We start from the raw sequence: 20,944 nt of genomic DNA, 5'->3' as shown, positions 1-20,944 counted from the left end.
TAAAAGAAAGCATTTATTTTGCTCCAGAAATCTGCTCTACCAAGGAAAATCTTACTGCAAGATACTGACTACCTTTCTACAACCCTCAGTTCAAACATTAACATCAGAAGCGTCATACATTTCCCAGGACTCTTTACTTTTACATACAGACAACAGTTCACCGCTCCAAAGCGTGACCTCTGACTTGCATATCCTACTGCCACATTACAGAAAGGAGAAAAGGATCCTGGATTTTCCTTCCCAACACCATGAGGTACTCTTACCTGGGGGAACAGCTCTCACTCACTTTTTTCCCCAGTCTGGTCAAGTCAGTTTCCCTACTAACTTTAGTTGCAAAAGCTACGATCACTACTTCAATTATAAAACGGGTTCAGTTGCCTTCTGCACTGAATCTCGCACCTAAAAATAGGGATAAAATTATATGTCCTCTCTGACACTTATGCATCCCTTTGGACCCAGCAGTTTATCAGGAAGTATTTCACGGTCAGAGAGGGGGGAGCTCCCTTTTAAATATCTATTCTCTCCATCTTCATCACTGTTCACAACTGCCTGAATTCCTGTGCTGTGTGCATCGTGCCTTCAGCAGAGTAACAGACTGTTGTTTCTCCCTTCAATTAAGTTACTGCATTCTGAATGTTCAAAGATATCCACATTTGACAAGAAGTCTATTTAAAAAAGAAGTTTCCTTACCAAGTCATGTACAGCTCTTCTCATTACTTCTCAACACCCAAATAGAGAGCAGCCTCACACTGCAATAACGCAGCCAAATTGCATTACAACTAGTGAATCTGCAGCAATGAAGTGTTTGACCTAGATAGCTGACTTGTCAGCACAACTAATTTTACAGACTCAGAACAAACAGATTAATAAGTCTTTCAGTAACAGCACTCATTTTGGTAGCGTCCAGAGAACGGGGCCTCTGGAGCAACTGAACCACCAAAATCAGTTTTGTGAGAGAGGGCTGTTATTAAGGCGGTCAATGAAACATTTACAAAAGCAAGTCAGCTGAGCAATCTGCAATGGAGATGAACAACAAATCCTCCCTGACAGTTCTTGGCACAGCAAACTCATGCAGTGGAGCAGTAAGAAAGTGAAGACCATCAAGGAGAGAATAGGATACCTTTCATAGGGAGACAATGCAAGAGCAGAGAAACGTGTAGGACAGCACAACACAACAAGTTCAAATGTAGAAGTGAGCATTTGGTACTGAATTATAGGAAAAAAGTCATCAATGCATCGAGAATGTGTGAAAGGTACGGTAAGAAAATACCTGGATTTACCACACACTGCTCTGAGAAGATCCTTACTCGGCTCTTAAATAAATGCTTCCTGTGCTAAAATTCTGAAGGGCTGAACAGTATCAACCCCACAGCTTTACTGTACAGGGGTACCACTAAAGAAAAGCCTCTTGACATAAATGTCCTGAAACACGTTTGATTTTGAAGCACTTTTAATAAGGATTCACTATGAATTGTCATGAAGCTTCGCTTTCCAGACCATTTTCCCATAAGAAGTGGGAAGGCAAAGCAGGAAGCCATTTTGTGCTAAACAAAAAACATGTTTGTTGATACCAGTTGTCCACTTATCCCTGCTCGCCTCCATCTATTAAGCATCATCGCTGAGCAAGAACAGCTTTAAAAATATTGAAAGGCTTGATGCCAAAGTAGCCTTCTCAGGAGGTTTAGCCAACAGAATAAGCTCTGAAGAACTTACTGAGGACAGGCCATTTCCAAGCAAAACTGCATCTGAAATGTTCTTAGAGGGCATACCTTTAACATATACCTTCACACTTCTCGTTTCCCTTGAGACAACAGTTCTCTGTAGACAGTTCTGTGCCAGTACAGTCCATGGTTTTGCTAGCAGAAAGAATTTTTGTTCAATGGCGGTCTGGGGTCATATTCTCCCTTCACCTCTCAACATATGAAGTTTCACTGTCTCCGAAGTTTAGCCCAGCTTGTTTTACAGTAATTAAACCTTTACATTAAACTTATTAGCTATAGCATAACGTAGCTCAGAAAAATGCTCAAAATATTCAAGTAATCATAACATAGGGGTTTTGTTTGTTTGTTTTAAACAACGCCCAGATGCATCCAGTAGAATACATGGATTGAAGAAATGAGGCCTAATCAAGCAGTGAAATAAATAGTGCAGTAAGCTGCTTCAGCAACTTTCATATAGGAAGACTGAAGTCCAGCTAAAACTCTTAGAGAGGTAAAAGCAGCAATTGGAGGACCTTCCAGTCAGACTGCCAGCACGCCTCCCAGCTTCAGTCCACCCATCTTCTGAGGACAGACACAGCAACAAGCAGCTCAAAAACTGATGCAGCTGCACCACCGCTCAGAGGGCGGTTTGATGCTGAGGCAACATGAAATGCCTAAGATTTTAGAAGGTGGCAATTTCAATCTCAAGATGCAAAAACACGTGGGCTCTTGATGACAGGGGGCCTCAGAATCATGAGAAATGCGAGAAACAAAAGGCAAAAAGGAATTGTTTGCAGGCTGTGGGGTGCTTCGTGGGGTAGCTTCTCTCAGCTCCAGCAGCAATGAAATAGCATACAAGAGTAAACGGCCCTGCATTCCCTCTCACCTGCCCCAACGCTCAGCAACATCTTAATGTCAAAGCTAGCAAGTTATCAACGAGGGGGATAGCTAAATTCTCTGGAATGTTTCAATACGTAGTCCCTGAAAATAGCTCGGATGCATGGAAATCAGTGGCCTCAAAGCAAGAAACACCGCAAAATAAACCGGCCTTCTGCTTCCACATAGGAACGATTCCTTACTGCATGGGGAAGCCTGGAGCAAAGCCAATCTTACGGTGTAGAGAGGGGTGGGGAGAAAAGGGCAGTGCAGGGGCACGTCTGTGTGCCCCGGAGTAATCCTCAGGGCAGGGGACGCCAGCAGGGCAGCGCCCACTCGCCGCAGACCGCCCCATCCCTGAAGGAGCTGCCGAAGCCCAGGCGCGCAGAGCCCGGCAGGATGTTCTGTTCCTTAAAAGGAGGGCCCGCGCCGCCGCCGACGGACAGCTCTCGCACGGAGATACCCCCACGGGAAGCACCGGGAGCTCCCGCGGCCGCCGCGGCCTCCCCACACCCACGGCACCTTCCAGAAGGAAGCCCCGCCGCCCTCGCCGAGCCCCCCGGCCCCGCTCCCGCCCCCCGCCGCCTCCTTCCCCGCCCGCGGCCCCTCCCGTCGGGCGGCGGCGGCGGGCAGCGGGCCGCCCCGCAGGCCCGGCATTGTTTACACCGCCGCCGCGCCTCACCGCTCAGCCCGCGCCGCTCACCTGACAGCGCCGGCTCGGCGGCGGGCGGAGGGGCCGGCCCGCAGGAAGCGCCTCCCCGCCGGCGGGCGGGGCTCGGGGCGCCGCGGCCGTACCTGGGCGGGGAGCCGGCCCGCGCCGGGGCCAGACAAAGGCGGGCAGGGCAGCGCCGGGGCCGCCGGCGCCCCCGCGACCCCTTTTCCCCGGGCGCTCCCCGGGGCTGGGGGGCACCGGCGGCGGTCAACGGCCCGGGTCGCGGGGCCCGCCGTCCTCGTGAGTCATCGCCTTCGGCACCCGCAGCCCCGTGCCGGCGGAAAGGAGGTCAACGCCGAAACGGGCGGGCGCGGGCGTATCCCGGGCTGCCCCTCGCGCCGTCAGCCCGACGGAAGGAACGCGGCCCGCCGCCAAGAAACGCGCTGCCTTCCGAACGGCCCCACAACGAGCGCGCTGCCCCACGGCACCGCCGCGCTTCGTGCCGCACGCCAGCCGCGCTGTGTGTGACAGCGCCCCAGCAGAGCTGATTCATCGGCTCGCTCCAGCCGTCACCTGACGCTCGGAGATGCCTTTTCTAGCGACAATAGCAACTGAGGAGGAGCTGCCGTGGTGGAAACCCTGTGCCGACAGCTTCCTCCCGAGGGAGACAGATGCACGATGCAAGGCTGCGCTCCTCCAGACATCATCTCAGCCAGAGGAAGAACGGCCGCAGCAGCAGCTGCTCTGCGCCCCACCGAATAATTTAAGTTCCTTTCCCATTCGTCTCAGCCTCACCCCTACAACACAGAGGAATGAACGCACACCGCTTCTGCTTTCCAACCTCTGACGTCCACAGCAACCGAGCTGTCATAGAGACAGCCTCGCACCACGCACATTTGCTCAGTTCAGGAGACTCTGTATTTCAAGAAGGCCCAGCAGTGCTGCTGAGTGCGAGGCAGCGTTTAATCGAAGCACAAGGGTACCGTGTTTTCCCACGTTGCACTTCACAATGCTAATGTGACAAGAAGGACGCAGGAGCAGCCTATGGCAGCACCAGCTCTATTGCCACACGGCCTGCAATCAGCCTCTCCACTCGGGAGCGCACGGCCCTCATCCCATCCTGCTCCAGCAGGGAGATGGCAAGCCATTCACACTACATTGCTCGGCTGTCCATAAAACATTTCATTTCTGTATGTTTCTTTTAAAAAAGGCAGAAAAAGACACCTATCTGGAACAATGGAACACAGGAGAGATGGCAAGGGGGGAGCAGAGGGAATCAATCGCTGGCCACAACTCTGAAAATCCCTGCTTATGAGGTTTGCAAGTATTTACACCTCATAAGGGTCCTTCAAGTTGTATGTCCTACACTCTACAGTCTTCAAATCAAATACTTTGCATTTGGAGACTCTTACCTCCGCTCCACAGAACATTCAGATCCATCTCCTATTTGTATGCCCTGTTTGAGAGGTACATAAATGACCTACAAAAGGGGCGGACAGCAGTCTTGCAGTTGGCAGATAATTACTCAGAATAGCAAAGGGGAAAAAAAGATGGACTGAAAAAGCTCCCAACATGCCTAGTGAATTGCAGCTGTAAATTTAGCTCCTAAAGAGACACACGAGAGAAAAACAAATCTTAGCATATGCTAGAAACCAGGTTTTGGAGCTGCCAAAAGGGAACAAGACCTCACAGCTCTAACAGTATGAGATTATCAGCTGCATGGTGGCACAGCCCAGGATTTTGGAATACGGGCCCAGATTACATAACTGGGCCATAGCAGGGAGAGGACGAGAGTCAGCCCCACAGATACCAGTCACATGTGTATGAGAACCAGGAATAACGTCCTATTACCACACAGTTCGTTTTCTTTTTTTTTTGGTTGTTTGTTTTTAACATTAAGATCAGCAAAAGATCAGCAAAATCAGCCCAGCAGCGCGATTTGTGCCTCTCAAATCAAGTTTTCATCTATTTTTGCACAGATGTCACAAATAATCTTTTCCATAGCTGGTCCCCTGATTAACAGTCCCAGTTTTGTATTCTTTAGGATTACATTCAATAAATACATCTACAACAATTCATTTAGAACCAGTCCATTTTTGTTGAGACCACTTAAAAGAGGGGGGGGAACGTGCATCTACAAGTTTTAAATGGGGGAAAGCTATGAAACCAGCAGTAGAAAGGTAGGCCAAACTTGGGGAAAGAGACAGTCAAACTAAATTCGAACTTCAATCAACTGATCTGGTATTACACAGCAAAAGCATCAGAGCTATAATGGCAGCTTGTACACCCTCATTCTGACTTAGTAGTACTGGGGAGTTTCACTAGTTAGTAGCCTTTTGTAATACTTCAACATTTGAGTCTGGATCAGCACCTGAGAACACATAGCTTCACAGTTTCAAGCTAACAGATACGTTCACTGCAAGTGTGTAGCCATGCTTTCCCCAGTACAAGAGCAATAACTGAGGAAGGCTTCCCATAGCTGGCTGCCCAGCACCCCGACATTCACACACGTTGTTCTTGTCTGCAGAGAGCAACTTCCAATAGAACCATACAACAGCCAAAATAAGAGTCAGTAAAAAAAGGGAAACCCTGGGATAATTAGACAGCTGATACATACTGAAGAGAAACTCGATGGAAGGTTACAGCACATGAGTCTGGGGGTACGCACGGCTTCTGATGTTGTTTTTTAAATAGCAGAGCTAGGGCCAGCTTGCGCTACACAGAATTTCTATTCCACGGCATCTGCTATTCAACACCGTGGGTCACTCACCGACAAAGTTACAAATTCAGGAACAAAACCCCCTACAAAGCAACCTGAAAGCTCCTGCCTGGAGATGGATCACAAGACTCTGACTCAGAATCCAACAACAGAGGAGAATGGTGGAGATCCCCACTCCTGCCAACCCCCCATGCAGAGTGCTACATGAGGCTCAGCAGGAAGCATCTTCAGACGAGGGACTCGGGATCCCAGACCAACGCCTGAGCCCAGCGCCAGAGCTTCAGAAATGCAGATGCCTTCACGGCTGTGCGTTAAGACCACCCTCACCTGAGGGAACGTTACTCCAGGCTGTTATGCAGAAAAAAACAACTCCACGTACAGCCTCCTTCAGCGGGCTGTACGGACATGCCGGGCCGGGCCAGCCCAGCAACCCCCCGGCCGCTCCCCGTCCCGCGGGAACGACGCGCGCAGCCGATGCGCCCCTCAGGCCCCGGCGCCCCTCACAGCTCCACAACACAGGCCGCGGCCTCCCCCGTTAACCATCGCCCTCCCTCTGGTCACGAAAGCGGCTCGGGGTGAAGCCCCCAGGCCCGGCTCGTTCCCGCGGGAGACCACCGCGGACCACGCCTCCGCCCCGGCCCCCTCACAGGGCCGGGAGCCCAGGCCCAACAGAGAATCGAGGCCTACGCAGCAGCCTACGGGTCCGGCGAAGCACGGCGGGTGATACAGAAAAGGAAACGGCCTACACAGCAGAAGCCAAACGGGGGACTGTTCTCACCTGGGCCCGGCAGGTCGGGCGCGGCGACTGTCCGGCCGCTGCTCAGCGCGGTTTGAAATCGCTAACACCGCCCGCACCTCCCAGTGTCCTCGCCGCCCATTGGCCGCCGATAGCCCCGCCCCTTCCCGCAAGCGCGCGCTTGATTGGCCCGTTTGAATTGGGCAGTAGCGACGCGTGCTCCGCGCACTGCCGGGCCGGGTGAGGCTGGCGCATAGCCGGGGGCAGATCGGGCCTGCTGCCGGGGGGCAGGGGGTCGAGGAGTCCGGTCCCGGCCGAGGTGGGCGGGCAGCCCGCGGCTCCGTTCAGGCAGCCTTGGGGTCAGGTAGAGACGGTGGCGTTAAGGCGAAGGAGCGCGGCTGGAATCGGCCTGCGGGAGAGGGAGGGCCTGTGGGAGGCGTGGCCCCTCGTGCGGGCAGTAAAGGGGCGCTGTGCGCGTACGCCCTCTCTGCGCTCCCTTCTTCCTTCGCTTCAGTGAGAGCAGCCGAAGGAAAAGTACGCGGGGCCACCAGAATGGGGACGAGGGATGGGAGGGTGCCATACCATCGCGGTGAGAAAGGACTGCGCAGTCCTACGCCGCCCCTCTCTCCCCCATTACCCCTAAGCAGCGTAGCTTTTTTTGTAAAATGGGGCGTCGGTATTTTTGCATGGCCTCTGCAACTGCACCACGTGTCACCCGTGGGTAAGGATGGGCAGCAATAAAAGGAACGCGTTTAAAATCGTGTTGGTGCTTATTTCCATCAGAGCTGGGCGGAAGGGAGCAGCAGCTGAGCAGCAGTACTGCAGAATGGATATTAGCGAGCATTTCAGTCGTTGTGCAGCCGTGTGTGTTCTTGAACAAAAACTCTAACGGATGAAAATCATCTCTTCTTCAGAGCTACGTTTTCTAGTCGGCGGAGGCACAGAAGAACCACAGATTCCTGTGGTGTGCAGTGCTGGAGACCACCATGGTCTTAAATTCTTGTCAAAACAGAGGGTTACGCTCCTAGGCTGCTGCCATGTCAAAATGCTCACAAAAATAGCAGTGTAGGGGTGGTGTGAGAGCACGTGTGCATGTGGGAATGTGCAGGTGAGCACAGCTGTCTGGCCCTTGCTTGGAGGTCTTAGTGGCAGAAGTGTGTGCTGCAGTCCCGTTACAAGGACAACCCACATCCACTCGTACCTTCTGGTTCCTCCCAAATGAAGCACAGTTGGGGCTCTGTGTAAACAGAGCTGGGAGCTCTTTCAGAGGACAGTCCAAATACCGTGCACGATTCACAACCAAAAGCCAGGCAGAGTGGTTAAGAAAAGCTAAATTTATATTAAATTATCATCAACCCCTAAAATACTGAACACAGTGGTTAAATAACTCCAGAAATTCTGATGTCTCCAGTGAGTAACATTAAAACCATTACACAGGAACACGGGGAAATCACGGACGTTATCTCAGGACAGACAGGAGAGAGGTTTGCTTTGTACATAGTAAATCAGTGCTCAAGAGATCATCCTCCAGCGGCCTTTTTACATTCGTAACAGCCTAAGTGCAGTGAAGGTCTTTTCCTCTGCAGAATGGGGAAATGTTTAACCCCCAGGCAGCGTCTTACTGGGGCTTTCTCCATGCTTTAGGATAAAGAAACTCATTTCTGCCCACCTCGCTTGGGGAGGAGAGGCTGGGGGACATTGAGTTGCTCCTTTTTTGCCATATTTGATTCCGGAAGAGAGCAGAAAGCAGTTATGAATGGTTGCTGGGCTGGAGCGTGCAGCGTCCCTCCTAAGAAGCAGCAGAGAATATACTACAGTGGAGATCACAAGCACCATCAGCTGTTGAAAGGACTGACTGGGTTTTCCTTTCCATTCTGCACTTGTGACTCAGACAGCAACTGTTTTAGCTGACTGAAGCTCAAGGGTCAGGAACAGGCAGATGTTGCCCTCCACCCTCCTCCCACCTCAAGAGTTTGGTGCCCAAAGGGTATTTGGAGTGGGGGGGGGAGGAGGAAACAAACAAAATATAACTGTTCCTCCATCCACCTGCTCACTCTCACTTCTAATGCCCCTGCTCCTGCGTGTGGCTTCTGTTCAAACTGATTCGCCTGCCCACATTTGAGCCTTTGATGTCCCTGTGTGCGGCAGCCCAGACAGGCCAGGTGTGCGTCACTGATACGTAATCCTTTCTCAGCTCCCAGTCGAGTCCACATCTCAATCCGGAAGTGCCCCTGCCCAACACAAACAATGTTTCCCAGGCTGGAGTCAATCAAATAAATAATTAAATAAAAAAAATCTAATTTAAAAAACAAAACCCCTCTGGGAGTAGGGAAGAGTTCCACATTAACACAGAATATTCCAAGCCTTAGCTCCAGTTCATTTTCCACAGGAATATACACCAGTCAGCCCAATGGTGCAGTTATGACCAGAGTTTATGCCACCTAGCTGGCTTAAAATTGCAACCTTTTCCTTGCTGCAAAGCTACCTCTGGTGTAAAAAGTACAGCCAACCTGCTGGCAACCATCACATTTTCAGGAGCCGCAGGACTGGTAGTATATGAACAAGATTAGAGTTGAATAGGATTGATTTTCCCTTTTTTTTTACCAGCTGGAAAAATACTGCACAGGAGACGCATCCTCTCCTGTACTCCTACTGCATGCTTTGCTCTCCTTCCACCATGGGTGGGAATGTACTTGGCTTCTTCCCAGGGGACAAAAAGGTCACAGTTTGCCGTGGGAGATTCTTCACTGGAAAGTTCTGCTTCCAAATATCTGCCTTAACACTTAGTATTTTACCGTGATAGTATCTACGTGACTTGAGGGGTTGATAAAAACCTCCGTTTTGAAGAAGTGGCCAGAAATCTTCTCTTTTTTCCCACCTGAGGAAATAGATAATAGGAAGCCACAGGAGTATGGAAAAGTGGCAGTGGGCCTTGAGAGAACACAAGCTCCAGCTGCTGCTGGGGTGCAACTGCAAGCGTAGCATTACCTTTACCCTCTAGAGGATAAAGGCTTTGGAGGCCAGAGAATAACTGAGGCTTGCACAGCTGATGGGAAAAATGACTTTGCAAGGAGAGCTATTTAGTAGTAACACTAAAGCTTACTTGAAGTGTCATTCTCTCTGATAAACAACTATTTTAAAATAGCCCTTGCAGCTCTGTGATTATTGTCTCCTAGTCTAGGTCATATGGGCTCAGCCTTGTAATAAAGCAGTTCCTAACTGTCAGCACTGAGGATTCCCCTGGGGGAAACTCATCCTAGGAATTATCTTTTTTCTTCTCATTGTGGAAAAAGAAAAAAAAAGAAAGAAAAAGAAAAAAAAGTAATAAAGGCTGAGAGAACTGGGACCTTGCAGAACTGGGACCAGTGGAGATTTAGCAAATTAAAAAACAAAACCAAACAAGGCAAGAGTAAGATTTAGATCTGTCTGAGATTCATTTCCTCCCATCAACCCTCTAGAACTAAGAACATTCTTCCCTCAAGTACAGCACTCTTGATTCCTGCACCCACAGGGAGCAGTCCTGAAAGGGCCACTTGCTGACTTATTTTCTGGAGTAGAAACATTTTTCAGTGAGAAAGGGGAGAATAGGAGCAGTGCCCACTGCCAGCAACAGACACTGTGCTCCGATCTGAGAATTCCTTAAAGTTTTTACTAGCAGATGGGAACGTAAGCAGTGATGCTCCCATGAAGTGGGTCGTTGCAACAACTGTGGTTACCCTCTTTATGCCCAGATGCTGTGCCACTGTCCCCTTGAGCCCCAGGGTACATCCCACCTATTCCAAGACATCTCTCCAAGCACAGCCCCCACAACACAAAGCCTTGAAGAGTGCTGCTACTGATGGAATGACTAGGGGAACTTCTGTGACCAGGCGCTAGCATCATGGCAGCTGCGCTCTCTTCATGGGCATTGACTGTGAGCTGGACAGCATAGGACTTGCAGGTTGCCAGAGAACTCGGCGTCTGGACCAGATTCAGGCCAGAGGAGTCACTGCAAAAGTTAACACGGCAGCTTCCAAGAAAAGAGAACATATAAATAAACCACAGACAGTGAAAATGAGCCGAAAGGGTCTCTGGGTTCCATCCAACCCACCCATCCTCCCTCTTCAACCACAACAGCACAGCTGGCCAAGCTCCTTGCTAAAAGGCAGTCACAATCTCTGGGCCCCTCACAAGAGGGGCTAGTCTCTGGGCCCTTCCTTGCTTGCCAGGCAGAGTCCTGTCTTCTTTTGTGCAGAACAGAGGCTAGGCAGGGTTCGAGCATTTCTAAAGCAACATGTACTTTAGACCTCGCTCTCCGTGGAGGGCTTGCGTTGGTGTTTCCAGCCTGTGTCTGGGAGTGAGCCACGCCGTTCAGGAGTGGCCGCTGCTGTGTTAACACTGCTGCACTCAGATTGTTCTTCCTGTAGCAGCTGCTCAGTTTCAGTGTCATCCAGTGAACCAGAACTAGCCTGGATAGAGACTGTGTCTGTCTTCATGCAAACATGGTCCCGGAGGATCCCTCCTCGAGAGCTCCGAATTTGCTTAAGGTCATCCCACTCTGAATCATCACTGGATAAAAGGCATATCCCTTCCACAATCTTTATCTTCTCCTTGGTGTAGCTGTGATCAGGACCAGTCTAAGGAGCAGACAGATGAATGAAAAAAATAATACATCCATGGAAAAATAAGGCAAAGAGCAAAGCAGAGCTGGAACAAAGACAGTAAAGCAGACAGAAGGCTAGACCTCCATGCAAACGGCCACTGGCTCTAGCTGTCACAATGGCAAACCTGTTCTAAGTTTCACCTCAGTTCTTCATTCTCTCCTAGATAAACCCTTCCTGCAAGAGCTCTCATTCCAAACTCCAGGAACCTCCAAATTGTGGAATGGAAATGAGCATGATCGGTCTCTTCTAATTCAGCTATATACAACCCCTGACAGCAGGGAGCAAGAACAACACTAAGCCTAAAAAGGAGTTAAACAAAAACAAGCATAAAAACCCCAATCAAATTAAATAAATAAAAGCAAAAAAAAAACAAAAAAACAAAAAACAAAAACCATGCAAAGCAGGAACAGCTAGAAGACTTCATGTTACTTCACGGTTAGGGAATTGATTTGTCTGCAATATCTTTATGTCTGAGTCATTCTAGATTCACCTCTCAGTAAAGCACAGTTGGAATACCACTGTTGAGTTTAAATCCCACAGTGATACAGGGGAAGAAGATTACAGGGAAACAGTGGAAATCATCAGAGGCTAGCAGAACCCCACTGAGATTCAAGTAATGAAATCTGTCTTATTTGGCTCACTGACATATAGGAGCATTAGAACATCTGATATAAACTCAGGGAAGAAAGTGAAGAGGGAATACATCTGGGTGTATCTAAGAGCAACAGAATTAAAAAGAATCATGGAAAGGATTTAGATTCCCAGAAAAATCACCCTGTGTTACCCTCTGTAGACAAGGCTAAAACTGCAGGAAAATTCGGGAAATCTACTGGATACTACCTCTGAAAAAAAAGCAAGGGAAGACTCTCCTCTGCATAAGCCCTGCCACAATCCCTGCTTGAGGAGCTAGGTAATCTAACAGGCTGTCGTAAATACTTGCACAGAAATTATCTTTTTCAGATCTCACATACTATGTAGCCAAAGCCAAGACCATAGAAAATGACCTCAGCTTTCTTGGCAGACTGTAAAGCTGACTTGAGGACATAAAAGCTGATGGAAAAACATGAAAGAGCAATTAGTATGGGACAGCTACACAACAGAGCTTGAGTGAGGGAGGCAGGATCAAACGCATACATAGAATAGTGATACCTGACATGAGGATGTAGATGGAAATCAGAAGAGGGAAGATGAAAAACTATCTGAGTGATAAGAAAGCTTCTGAGGAGAAAAAAGAGGAGAAACTAAGTGCTGCAAGACAGTGTATTAAACCCTCTCCATCATGCCACACTCACAAGGTGGACCTCTGCAGGGTCTGTAATCTGCCTTATTTATTAAGGGCTCCATTTCTTTCCCTGGCCCACCCTTCCATGCAGCATATAGCCAGGAGTCATGTTCTTATTAACAAATCCTTTCTGGCTGCCTGGCTCCCCTCCTGCTTGTTGCCCTAAGGTTGCTTTGGGGAGTCACCAACTGGGACTGTGTCCAGGGAAGACCATTCCCTTTGATGTCTGTACTTCATTCGCACTGAGTGCTGGCTACTGAAATACAAGACTTCGTGGAAGTGGGGAAGAAGCACAGAACTAAAGACAGGTCACTGCAGTTCTGGGGAAGAAATACTGCTGGTTGATGCAGAAGAGTCTAACTGAGCAATTTACTGAAAATGTTCTCCCATGTTCTAAAGGGTAAATGCTAACAAGCTGCAACATTTTCACATATGAAGGCCTATAATACTTAACAGCAGCTTGAATTGAGTTCCCATGTCCTTAGTAGTAGCTCTTACCTCTTTTTTATAGCATAATTGGTTGTACATTGTTGGCTTGGGAATTCTTTCAATCTTCACCTCCTGGGTAGATGTCCGATACGAGGGGTTACTATAGGTTAGGTTCCCTAGGCCAGGGTCCGTGAACTTGGATTTATTATGCCTAGAGGAAGAGAGGTGTTAGAAAAAAGACAGAGCCCTACTGCCAGGATCTGAAGTTCCTGAGTGGAAAGCTCCAGCAATCTTCACTGCCCTACAAAGACAGAGAGACTGCTGGTTTCACTATGCCCTTTAGCTACCAGTGTACTTACTACTCATCAGTACAGCAAAGCACTGCCACGTAACCACAAAAGCTATACTGACAATAACTGGAGAGGCCATCTGGCGGAGAGCACGTGAGTTCACACGTGTACTGAGATGTGAATTATCACACATCCCTTTCCTTAAACCTAAGATCTCTGCAGAAAATATAGCTAATAAGGTTTCAAAAATATATGGTAGGGGCATGTCCAACACTTCAAAGGGACAGGAAGCAAACCGTGATAATCAATTCATCAAACACCACTTCCAAATGAGACCAAATGGATTGTAAACGACAATAAGGAAAGACAAAGTGTTCTTTAGTAGCTTTCTGCTCCTAAGAAGGCTAGATTTTATTATGGTCTAAGAGAGGGGAAAATATCACTCACCTATATATGATTAAAGAAGCAATAAGCAGCAAAATGAACAAGATGCTGAGAAGGCCTCCAATGATGTAGCTAACATGCAGTCCCTCACCTGAAAGAGAACAGCAAGGGAACACTCTCCTTAACTTCCACTGGATAACACTGACATCAGTATAACATCTTATACAGAATTATAAAAACCATATGGAAGTATGTGAAGCAAAATGTCAGCATGCTGAGCTTTAGCAAAGTCTTTTATTTGGTGATATGAACAAAGCCTTTCTTCCCACCCAGGTCCCAGCAAACCAGGAGCATCAAGATATTTGTAAAGCTGCTGAATAAAGATGAGTTGGACTTTCTTGCTGACAGGTTACTCCTTCAGTGGGAAACCATTACCCTGAGTACCACCCTCAGCTAAACACAAAGAGGATGGTGGGGGGGTTTAGCATTAGTAGTGAGAACCCAGTGGATGATATAGGGGATCAAAATAGAAAACAGTATTATTTCAAATGATACTTCAGTGTGAAAAGCTCCCATCTAAACTAGTGAATGTTTATGACTTATGTCCATTTTCAGACACACTTTGCTCAGCAGGCATTGGAGAAATTCAAGTTTGATTTTCAGAAGTTTTAGTGTCAAACACTATGGACTGGAATGCTCTGGACACATCTAGAAGAATACTGGTGTAGAAAAGTAAAGACAAGGAACTCACCCATTGTTGCCAACACTGCCTCGTTGGCATGAGTACACAAGCCGCGCCTAGCATCTTTGTCCGAGCAGCTGAACGACAAAAGGATACAGTTAGAATCACAGAATATCCCAGGTTGGTAGGGACCCATGAGGATCATTGAGTCCAACACCTCGAGTATTCTGTTACTGAAAGTAGTACCAAAGGTATCAAAAGACAGAATGGGTCAGGCTTCCAACTCAACAACAAAAGCCTTCCTTTTTCTTCTCCAGTATATATATATATATGTATATATATATATATATATTTTTTTTTTTCCTCTGGGCAGTAGGAATAGCAAGCTGTAGGGAATTTGCAGGAAAAAAAGACCCTCTCATAACCACCTGCACTGTAGCTTAAATATTAGAGATGCAATGATTCTTTTCTGTCCCCAGATGAGCTACCCTCTGCATCCAGGCCAGAATCACTTGCTCAGTTGCCGAGGTCAGGTCTGAGTGTCCAAGTGAGCTAATGCAACAGACTGTTGCCTCCTCCAATTTTAAGAATTTAGGAGTTCAAATGAATGGCATGGACTCAGGAGGTTTCTAACCCTTCATTGTGTCCATTAAGTCTGGAGCTGGAATAATCTCTTCTGGGTAGGGACAGCTAGAGAGGGCTTGAATGTTGCGTCTTGCACAAACAATGACTTTCATATCCCAATTCCAAGATAACAAGAGTACTTACTTTCCTTCCTCTTCTTCCAGAGATGTAAGAGGCTTGCTTGTTGAGGTACCTATTCTACCAGGTGGTGTCTGACTTCTCTCACTGGTGATTTCAGGACCAAAGGGTACCACGCCAGGAACTAAGACAACACAGAAAAATAAGTAGGACCCCAAATAAGTAGGATCCCAACTTTGTGGAATAGGTGAACAAGTCTGGTAAGCTATAGAGAGATTCTGAAATGGGAAGCTTAAGAACTTGTATCAGCAGCTTTCCCATTGCAAGCCCAACCCATCAGCAGAAAGGACAGAAGAAAGCTCTGTTGCTCACAACAGTCTTACTTTTAAGTATACGGCTTGCACAAGTTCTTGTACTAGAGAGCTTCAGATGCCATAGACAAATGAATGATTGTTGCATAAATAGTGGCAATGGCTCATGTGGAAGCTAGTACTCAAGTGACGCTCACAAAACTCACCAGTAGAACAGGGCCGCCCATCTGGTTCATCTGGGCATGCACAGACAAAGTCAGAAGCTCTGGCAAAGCAAAGGTGAGTGCAGCCTCCGTTGTTCACTCCACAAGCATTAGTACCTGGAAGGAAGAAGAAATTTTAAAATTTCTTGCAGATATCTAGGTAGGAGCAGCAACTTTTTTCCTGCTTAGGCAGATACTTCCTAGAAATCTCGCAAATTACTATCCTCTGGTACATACCCTACATCTGATTGCTAAGAAAATTGTGATAATAGCAAGACAATTTTGATAGGAAGGCACTGGAAATCAGTAGAGACTAGCCCAGTCACCACAGATAAAAACAAGCTTACATTACTCTGTCTTTAACACAGTGTCAGATGAATAATACAGAAAGTGACATTTGCTGATCAAAGCTGTAGAAGAACATAGTCAAGACATACTTGGCTGAAATGTCATGGTTAGAAAAAACACGCCCAGGGAAGATACATTAACAGTTTACATCCAAGGAAAGACACCGACTTCACTTGACATCTACAATAGCACAGTGGTTCTAGATTTTCCTTTTGTATCCATTTATCATTTGCCCAAATGAAGGTCCTCCTATTTACCTGTCTGTCTTTGAGGGGAAACCACAATGATATCCATCAGCCCCTCAACATTGGCCAGGACTGTCTCTTTGTTCCGCCCAGAGTATTTGTCCACTCTCTGTATAGATTTTGTTTGCCAGTCAGTCCAATATATCCACCTATCCTGCTACTCAGGGAGACAGCATGAAAGAAAAGAAAAAAAAATCAGAACCATTAGGAAGTTTAGCTGCATAGACACAGAATACCCAACAGAAACATGTCCCAGTGGCAGAAGGCCCAAAGAAAGACCTTCTCAACCCCTTCTTATAAAGATGGCAACTATCTAAACCCTACACATTTTCAGACAAACCTCCTCTGTTAACTCCCCAGAAGAGCAGACTAATTAGCCCCTCATCTGCCTTTGTTTCCCACAGACTACAACCACCGCCTGTCCCCAAACTCCACTACTGTCCAAACTCATCAACACAACTCAGAGAAAGGTGGTGGCATGAGGGAGAAATCTTTTTACCTGAGTCAGAGCAAAGGGATGTGACACCTGGCTGACCAGCACTTGTCGTAGCTTCCCATTGAGATCACAACTCTCTATGCGATCAAGATGCGCGTCCACCCAGTATATCCTGGAGGAATAGGGCAAGGGGTGAGCTTCCACCTATACAATTCCTTTTTACTTTCTAGTCATTTTCTAGCCAAGATGGATTAGACAGAACAAATTACTTCATGAAACCAAGCTAAGAAAGCTAAAGAAGATTTATTACATTTCTTAATTCCATACAGGTAGAGCAAATTATTTCACTGACCTTCTGGTGTCATAATCCAAGGTCAAGCCATTTGGCCATCCTAGGTCAGTGTTGATCAGGATTTTACGTTCAGAGCCATCCAAGTTTGCCCGTTCAATTTTAGCAATGTGACCCCAATCTGTCCAGAAGAGGTACCTAATGAGACAAAAGGCAGATGCAACAAGAAAAGAATATTTCATTCAACCTACTGAAAATTTTATTTACCAGTTAAATTGCCACATTCTTCAGTTTCAAAAAAAGCTCACGTGCTCTGTAGGTTGAGACTCCCAACTATCTGTCCAATCTTAAAATCTACTGTCTGCTCAGTTTCCTCTGCTGCTCGGTCAGACCCTGGCTGGTGCGTACAGACGCAGACAGCACACCTGTTTTTCCACTCACATTCTACCCCTCCAACCTGCCTCTGCACAGCCGTTCTCCCTGTTCCACCAATACATCATACCTACCCCTTCTTGGGAAAGACAGCAATGGCTCGGGGCTCATCCAGACTGTTGTTGATCAGCACTTTCCTGGAGCTCCCATCCAGTCTAGCTACTTCAACAGTATTGCGTCCTGTGTCTGTCCAGTAGAGGTTCCTAGCAACCCAGTCCACTGCCAGACCATCTGTAGTCTTCAGACCCTGACCAATAACAGTTTCCATGTTGCTGCCATTGAGATCAGACCGCCTGGATAGAAATAAAAGACAAACGGATGGTAGTGAGGAGTGGATAGTTCCTGATGGTGATCACACAAGGAAGTCCCCCTAACCGCAGGGCCACTTCATACTGCTACCTCCCAAATATCTTTTTCCCCATAATCTCCAGGAGGTTAAATACACCTTCAGCATTTAGTTCAGCAATACACATAATGTTGCGTGCCACAGACTAGGTGTGAGCAGTGGTATATTGACAGCATCTCACGGTCCCCTCAACTTAATGGCACACTCCACAGCTTGCTATGGCACAGCCAGCACACATAGCTAGATGACCTGGGCAGTGGCCAAGTAGATCATTGGCACTCACCTGATGACATCAAGAAAAACATCTGTGTAGTAAATCTTGCCATCCACACTGTCATAATCCAGAGAAATGACATTGTTCAGCTCAGGGACAGGGATGTGCACATCTGTGTGGTCACTGGTATCCAGCGAGATACGACGAATGGAAGCACGGCTAGAGAAAAGTAGGTAGGTCTCTGGAGAAGAGTCACATGTCTGCTCATCTCGCTTCAGCTGGATGCCAGTGGGGCAGGCACAGGAGAATCCAGTGGGGTGAGGCAAGCAAAGGTGGGAGCAGCCACCATTACGAACTCCACATTTATTAAAGCCTTAGGAAGTAGGGAAAGCACAGTTTTAGGATCAATGTGGTTCCAAGAGACCAAAGCTTTATTTTAAAGGCTACATACATGCACAACTTGCTAGCAGTTGAGTTCATCCTAACTGTGGCCTCTCTGAGAATCTACAGCTCTTTATAATTTTCCCTGGAAAAAGAATTGGCCAAATGCTGATAGATTCACAGAATTGCAGCTGAGCTTTATTATAGTGGCAAAGAAATAATGCTGACTGAAAGATCCCACCCTGTGAAGAAACAGCATGACAATGCACCAGAGATCAGGCTGACAAAGAAGCTTCTGTTTCAAGTTAGCTGCACACAGTGGCAAATAAACAAAGGCATCAGAGAAGCCTGTTGCAAGTGTTTGACATATTAGGGTCAAGTCTTAGGGTTTTGTTGTTGTTTTTTTAAATTGAAAAAACAGCACATATTTATTTGGAGTGGATAAGCACAGAAGGTGCAGGGGGTAGGAGGAGAAGCCCAAAAGGAGCAGAGTGGGGTAAACATAACCAGGGTATACGACGGCTGAAGCTTCTATCAGCTTGAAGTTATACCGTTAAGTTATACTGTCAAGAGCAATGTTCTGCTGTTAGCAGCTACAGCAGAAGCAGTACGGAGTTTTTTGTAGAAGTACGCACTGGGGAAATTCCACTGAAATAAAGCAGCAACTCAGACTCAAGAGCAAGGAGGCAATATGAGGTTGTATAGGATCCCCAAAGAGTAACATAAGGAATCTGGCCCTAGCACAGAATAGTTGGAAAGTATGATATATTAATATCAGCTAAAGAAGCATTAATTCTGTAGAACAAAAAAGATGAAGCCTGTAATGTCTAGGCAAAAAAATTACTAGAACTAAGGTTTCAACAACGAGCTTAAGAGGAATTAGCATCCTTTGGAGTTAAAAAAGAGACAGTCCACTGCCAGTAGACTCAGGTGAAGCGTAACATGGCATGACTCATTCAGTCCTCTTAAAAAAAGGCCCTGATGTGTGTGAGACTGAGGCTGTCAGTACAATCCAGTGTAGGAAATGGAATGAAGGGGAAGAAAGGAGTGCAGTAAGAAATAAACAGACCTATGGAGCTGGATAAACAGGGAAAAGTTTAAAAATAGTTACACAAGAGAGAAGAAGAAATGAAAAACTGATTCTGGTGCTCTACTTCTATCACTCATGCTTCCTCAAAGGACTCCTTTCAATGACAGATTTCAAGGGCTACTGTCACCACAGTTAGACATTACTCATTTGGGAGCAGCCTAGCAACTCACCTAGGGGCCGTGCTCTATCAACAGCTTGAATGTCCATAAGGCCAGGCAGGTTTGCCCTCACCAGGATGACATTGGCACCACTGTCCTTGTCAGCCCTGTGAATGCTGCGAGTTTGCCAGTCGGTCCAATAGATGTAAGAGTCCAGCAAAGTGAGGCCATAGGGGTGTTGCACTGGGGACAGCAGGGTGCGGCGGTTAGCACCATTGAGATCTGCAGCCTCAATACGCTGAAGAAAGAAGCAAGCACATCAGCCCCATACTCAAAACACTGATGACTAACAATGACTATAACAAGTGGCAACCAGAGCCTGAACTAGTGATGATATTCCTCTCCACCCTCCCAGAGCCCAAGCTCTCAGAAAAGCTTATATTCCCCTTGTTCTTTCCATGGCTTGCTCAGGAGTTTCAAAACAGCCTTCAGGCTACCACAAATCCAATGACAAACAATGCTGAAGAACAGAATCAGACCTCAGTGTGTGCATCAGCCCAGAGCAGCTGGGACCCAGCCTTATCCACTGCCAGTCCATTGGGCCAGCCCAGGTTGTTGCTGATCAAAACGACACGTCCTGAGCCATCCATCCCAGAGCGTTCCAGCTTGGCATTCTCACCCCAGTCTGTCCAGTACATATACCTAAGGAAAAGCAGCAAGTGTTATGGAAATAGAAATCAGAAGTTGTGTTCCAACCCCTAGATAATCTTCCCGACAACACTAACCCCATCTCATGGTATAAGGCTATTGCCCGTGGGCTGTCCAGATTCTGCCAGACCAAGACTTTCCTCATAGAGCCATCAAGATTTCCCACTTCAATACGGTTTGTTCCTGTATCTGTCCAATATATCTTTCTGCCAATAGCATCCACGGCCAGCCCATCTGTAGTCAACAGACCTGAGAAAACACAAAGGTGTATCAATCACTTCTCATTCTCCCAGCTTAGTCAGGAACTTCCGATATTGCCTTTGTCCAACTCATCAAGATGCTTTAGGCTTTGCCCCCCATTCCACCAAAAACTTAAAGAGATTATACCACCAGAAGACCAGAGAATCTCATCTCTCTTTTCACACTGCACGAAGGCAGGAGGACAAAAAATCACTCTTACCTGTAGTGATGATGTCCTCAAATTTGGAGCCATCAAGGGCAGCCCGGCTTATTTTTCGCAGTGTGCTGTCTGACCAGTAAACCTTTCCTGGGTTGAAGAAGAAAAACTTAAATAAATCACCAAAACCCTTAACAATCCAGATCCAGGTGTCTGACTGCTAGCTAGGCAATTTAAGTCAGATGTGACTGCATAGAAATAACAGCAGCACAAGGCTGTTCCGCTAGAGTGATAGAACAGTACAAATTATTGTGTTTCAATCATCCCCAAAAGGTGTGTATGTGCTGGCTA

General features: G+C 47.3%; 2 protein-coding genes across 17 annotated transcripts in view; both read right to left on the bottom strand.

Moving 5' to 3' along the window:
* The window catches only part of CKAP5 (cytoskeleton associated protein 5), a 46,789-nt gene extending 39,970 nt beyond the window's left edge, over positions 1-6,819 (bottom strand). For 6 of the 11 annotated variants that reach the window (XM_040700926.2, XM_040700932.2, XM_040700933.2 and 3 more), the window contains exon 1: positions 6,726-6,819. The gene's annotated coding sequence lies outside the window, so the exon portion shown is untranslated. Of the gene's footprint in view, positions 1-1,769; positions 1,857-3,258; positions 3,306-4,640 lie in introns of those variants that run through there. The other 5 variants (XM_040700930.2, XM_046941695.1, XM_040700928.2 and 2 more) reach the window with 4 other exon arrangements.
* A 1,180-nt stretch (positions 6,820-7,999) lies between these two features.
* The window catches only part of LRP4 (LDL receptor related protein 4), a 94,974-nt gene continuing 82,029 nt past the window's right edge, over positions 8,000-20,944 (bottom strand). For 5 of the 6 annotated variants that reach the window (XM_046942516.1, XM_046942517.1, XM_004941584.5 and 2 more), the window contains 15 exons: positions 20,657-20,743; positions 20,274-20,445; positions 20,028-20,190; positions 19,561-19,786; positions 17,989-18,292; positions 17,434-17,652; positions 16,991-17,125; positions 16,702-16,810; positions 16,215-16,359; positions 15,613-15,726; positions 15,162-15,279; positions 14,463-14,530; positions 13,775-13,862; positions 13,107-13,248; positions 8,000-11,299 (listed from right to left, as the gene is read on the bottom strand). In XM_046942516.1, the coding sequence (XP_046798472.1) occupies positions 10,964-11,299; positions 13,107-13,248; positions 13,775-13,862; positions 14,463-14,530; positions 15,162-15,279; positions 15,613-15,726; positions 16,215-16,359; positions 16,702-16,810; positions 16,991-17,125; positions 17,434-17,652; positions 17,989-18,292; positions 19,561-19,786; positions 20,028-20,190; positions 20,274-20,445; positions 20,657-20,743 (2,426 nt within the window). In that variant the 3' untranslated portion in view covers positions 8,000-10,963. Of the gene's footprint in view, positions 11,300-12,475; positions 12,545-13,106; positions 13,249-13,774; positions 13,863-14,462; positions 14,531-15,161; positions 15,280-15,612; positions 15,727-16,214; positions 16,360-16,701; positions 16,811-16,990; positions 17,126-17,433; positions 17,653-17,988; positions 18,293-19,560; positions 19,787-20,027; positions 20,191-20,273; positions 20,446-20,656; positions 20,744-20,944 lie in introns of all 6 variants that reach the window. The other variant, XM_004941585.5, reaches the window with a different exon arrangement.

This window comes from Gallus gallus, chromosome 5 (assembly GCF_016699485.2).
Source record: "Gallus gallus isolate bGalGal1 chromosome 5, bGalGal1.mat.broiler.GRCg7b, whole genome shotgun sequence".
In the NCBI taxonomy this organism is placed as follows: domain Eukaryota; kingdom Metazoa; phylum Chordata; class Aves; order Galliformes; family Phasianidae; genus Gallus; species Gallus gallus.
Note: the sequence above shows the minus strand (reverse complement) of the source record. Positions and strands in the feature narration are given on the sequence as shown.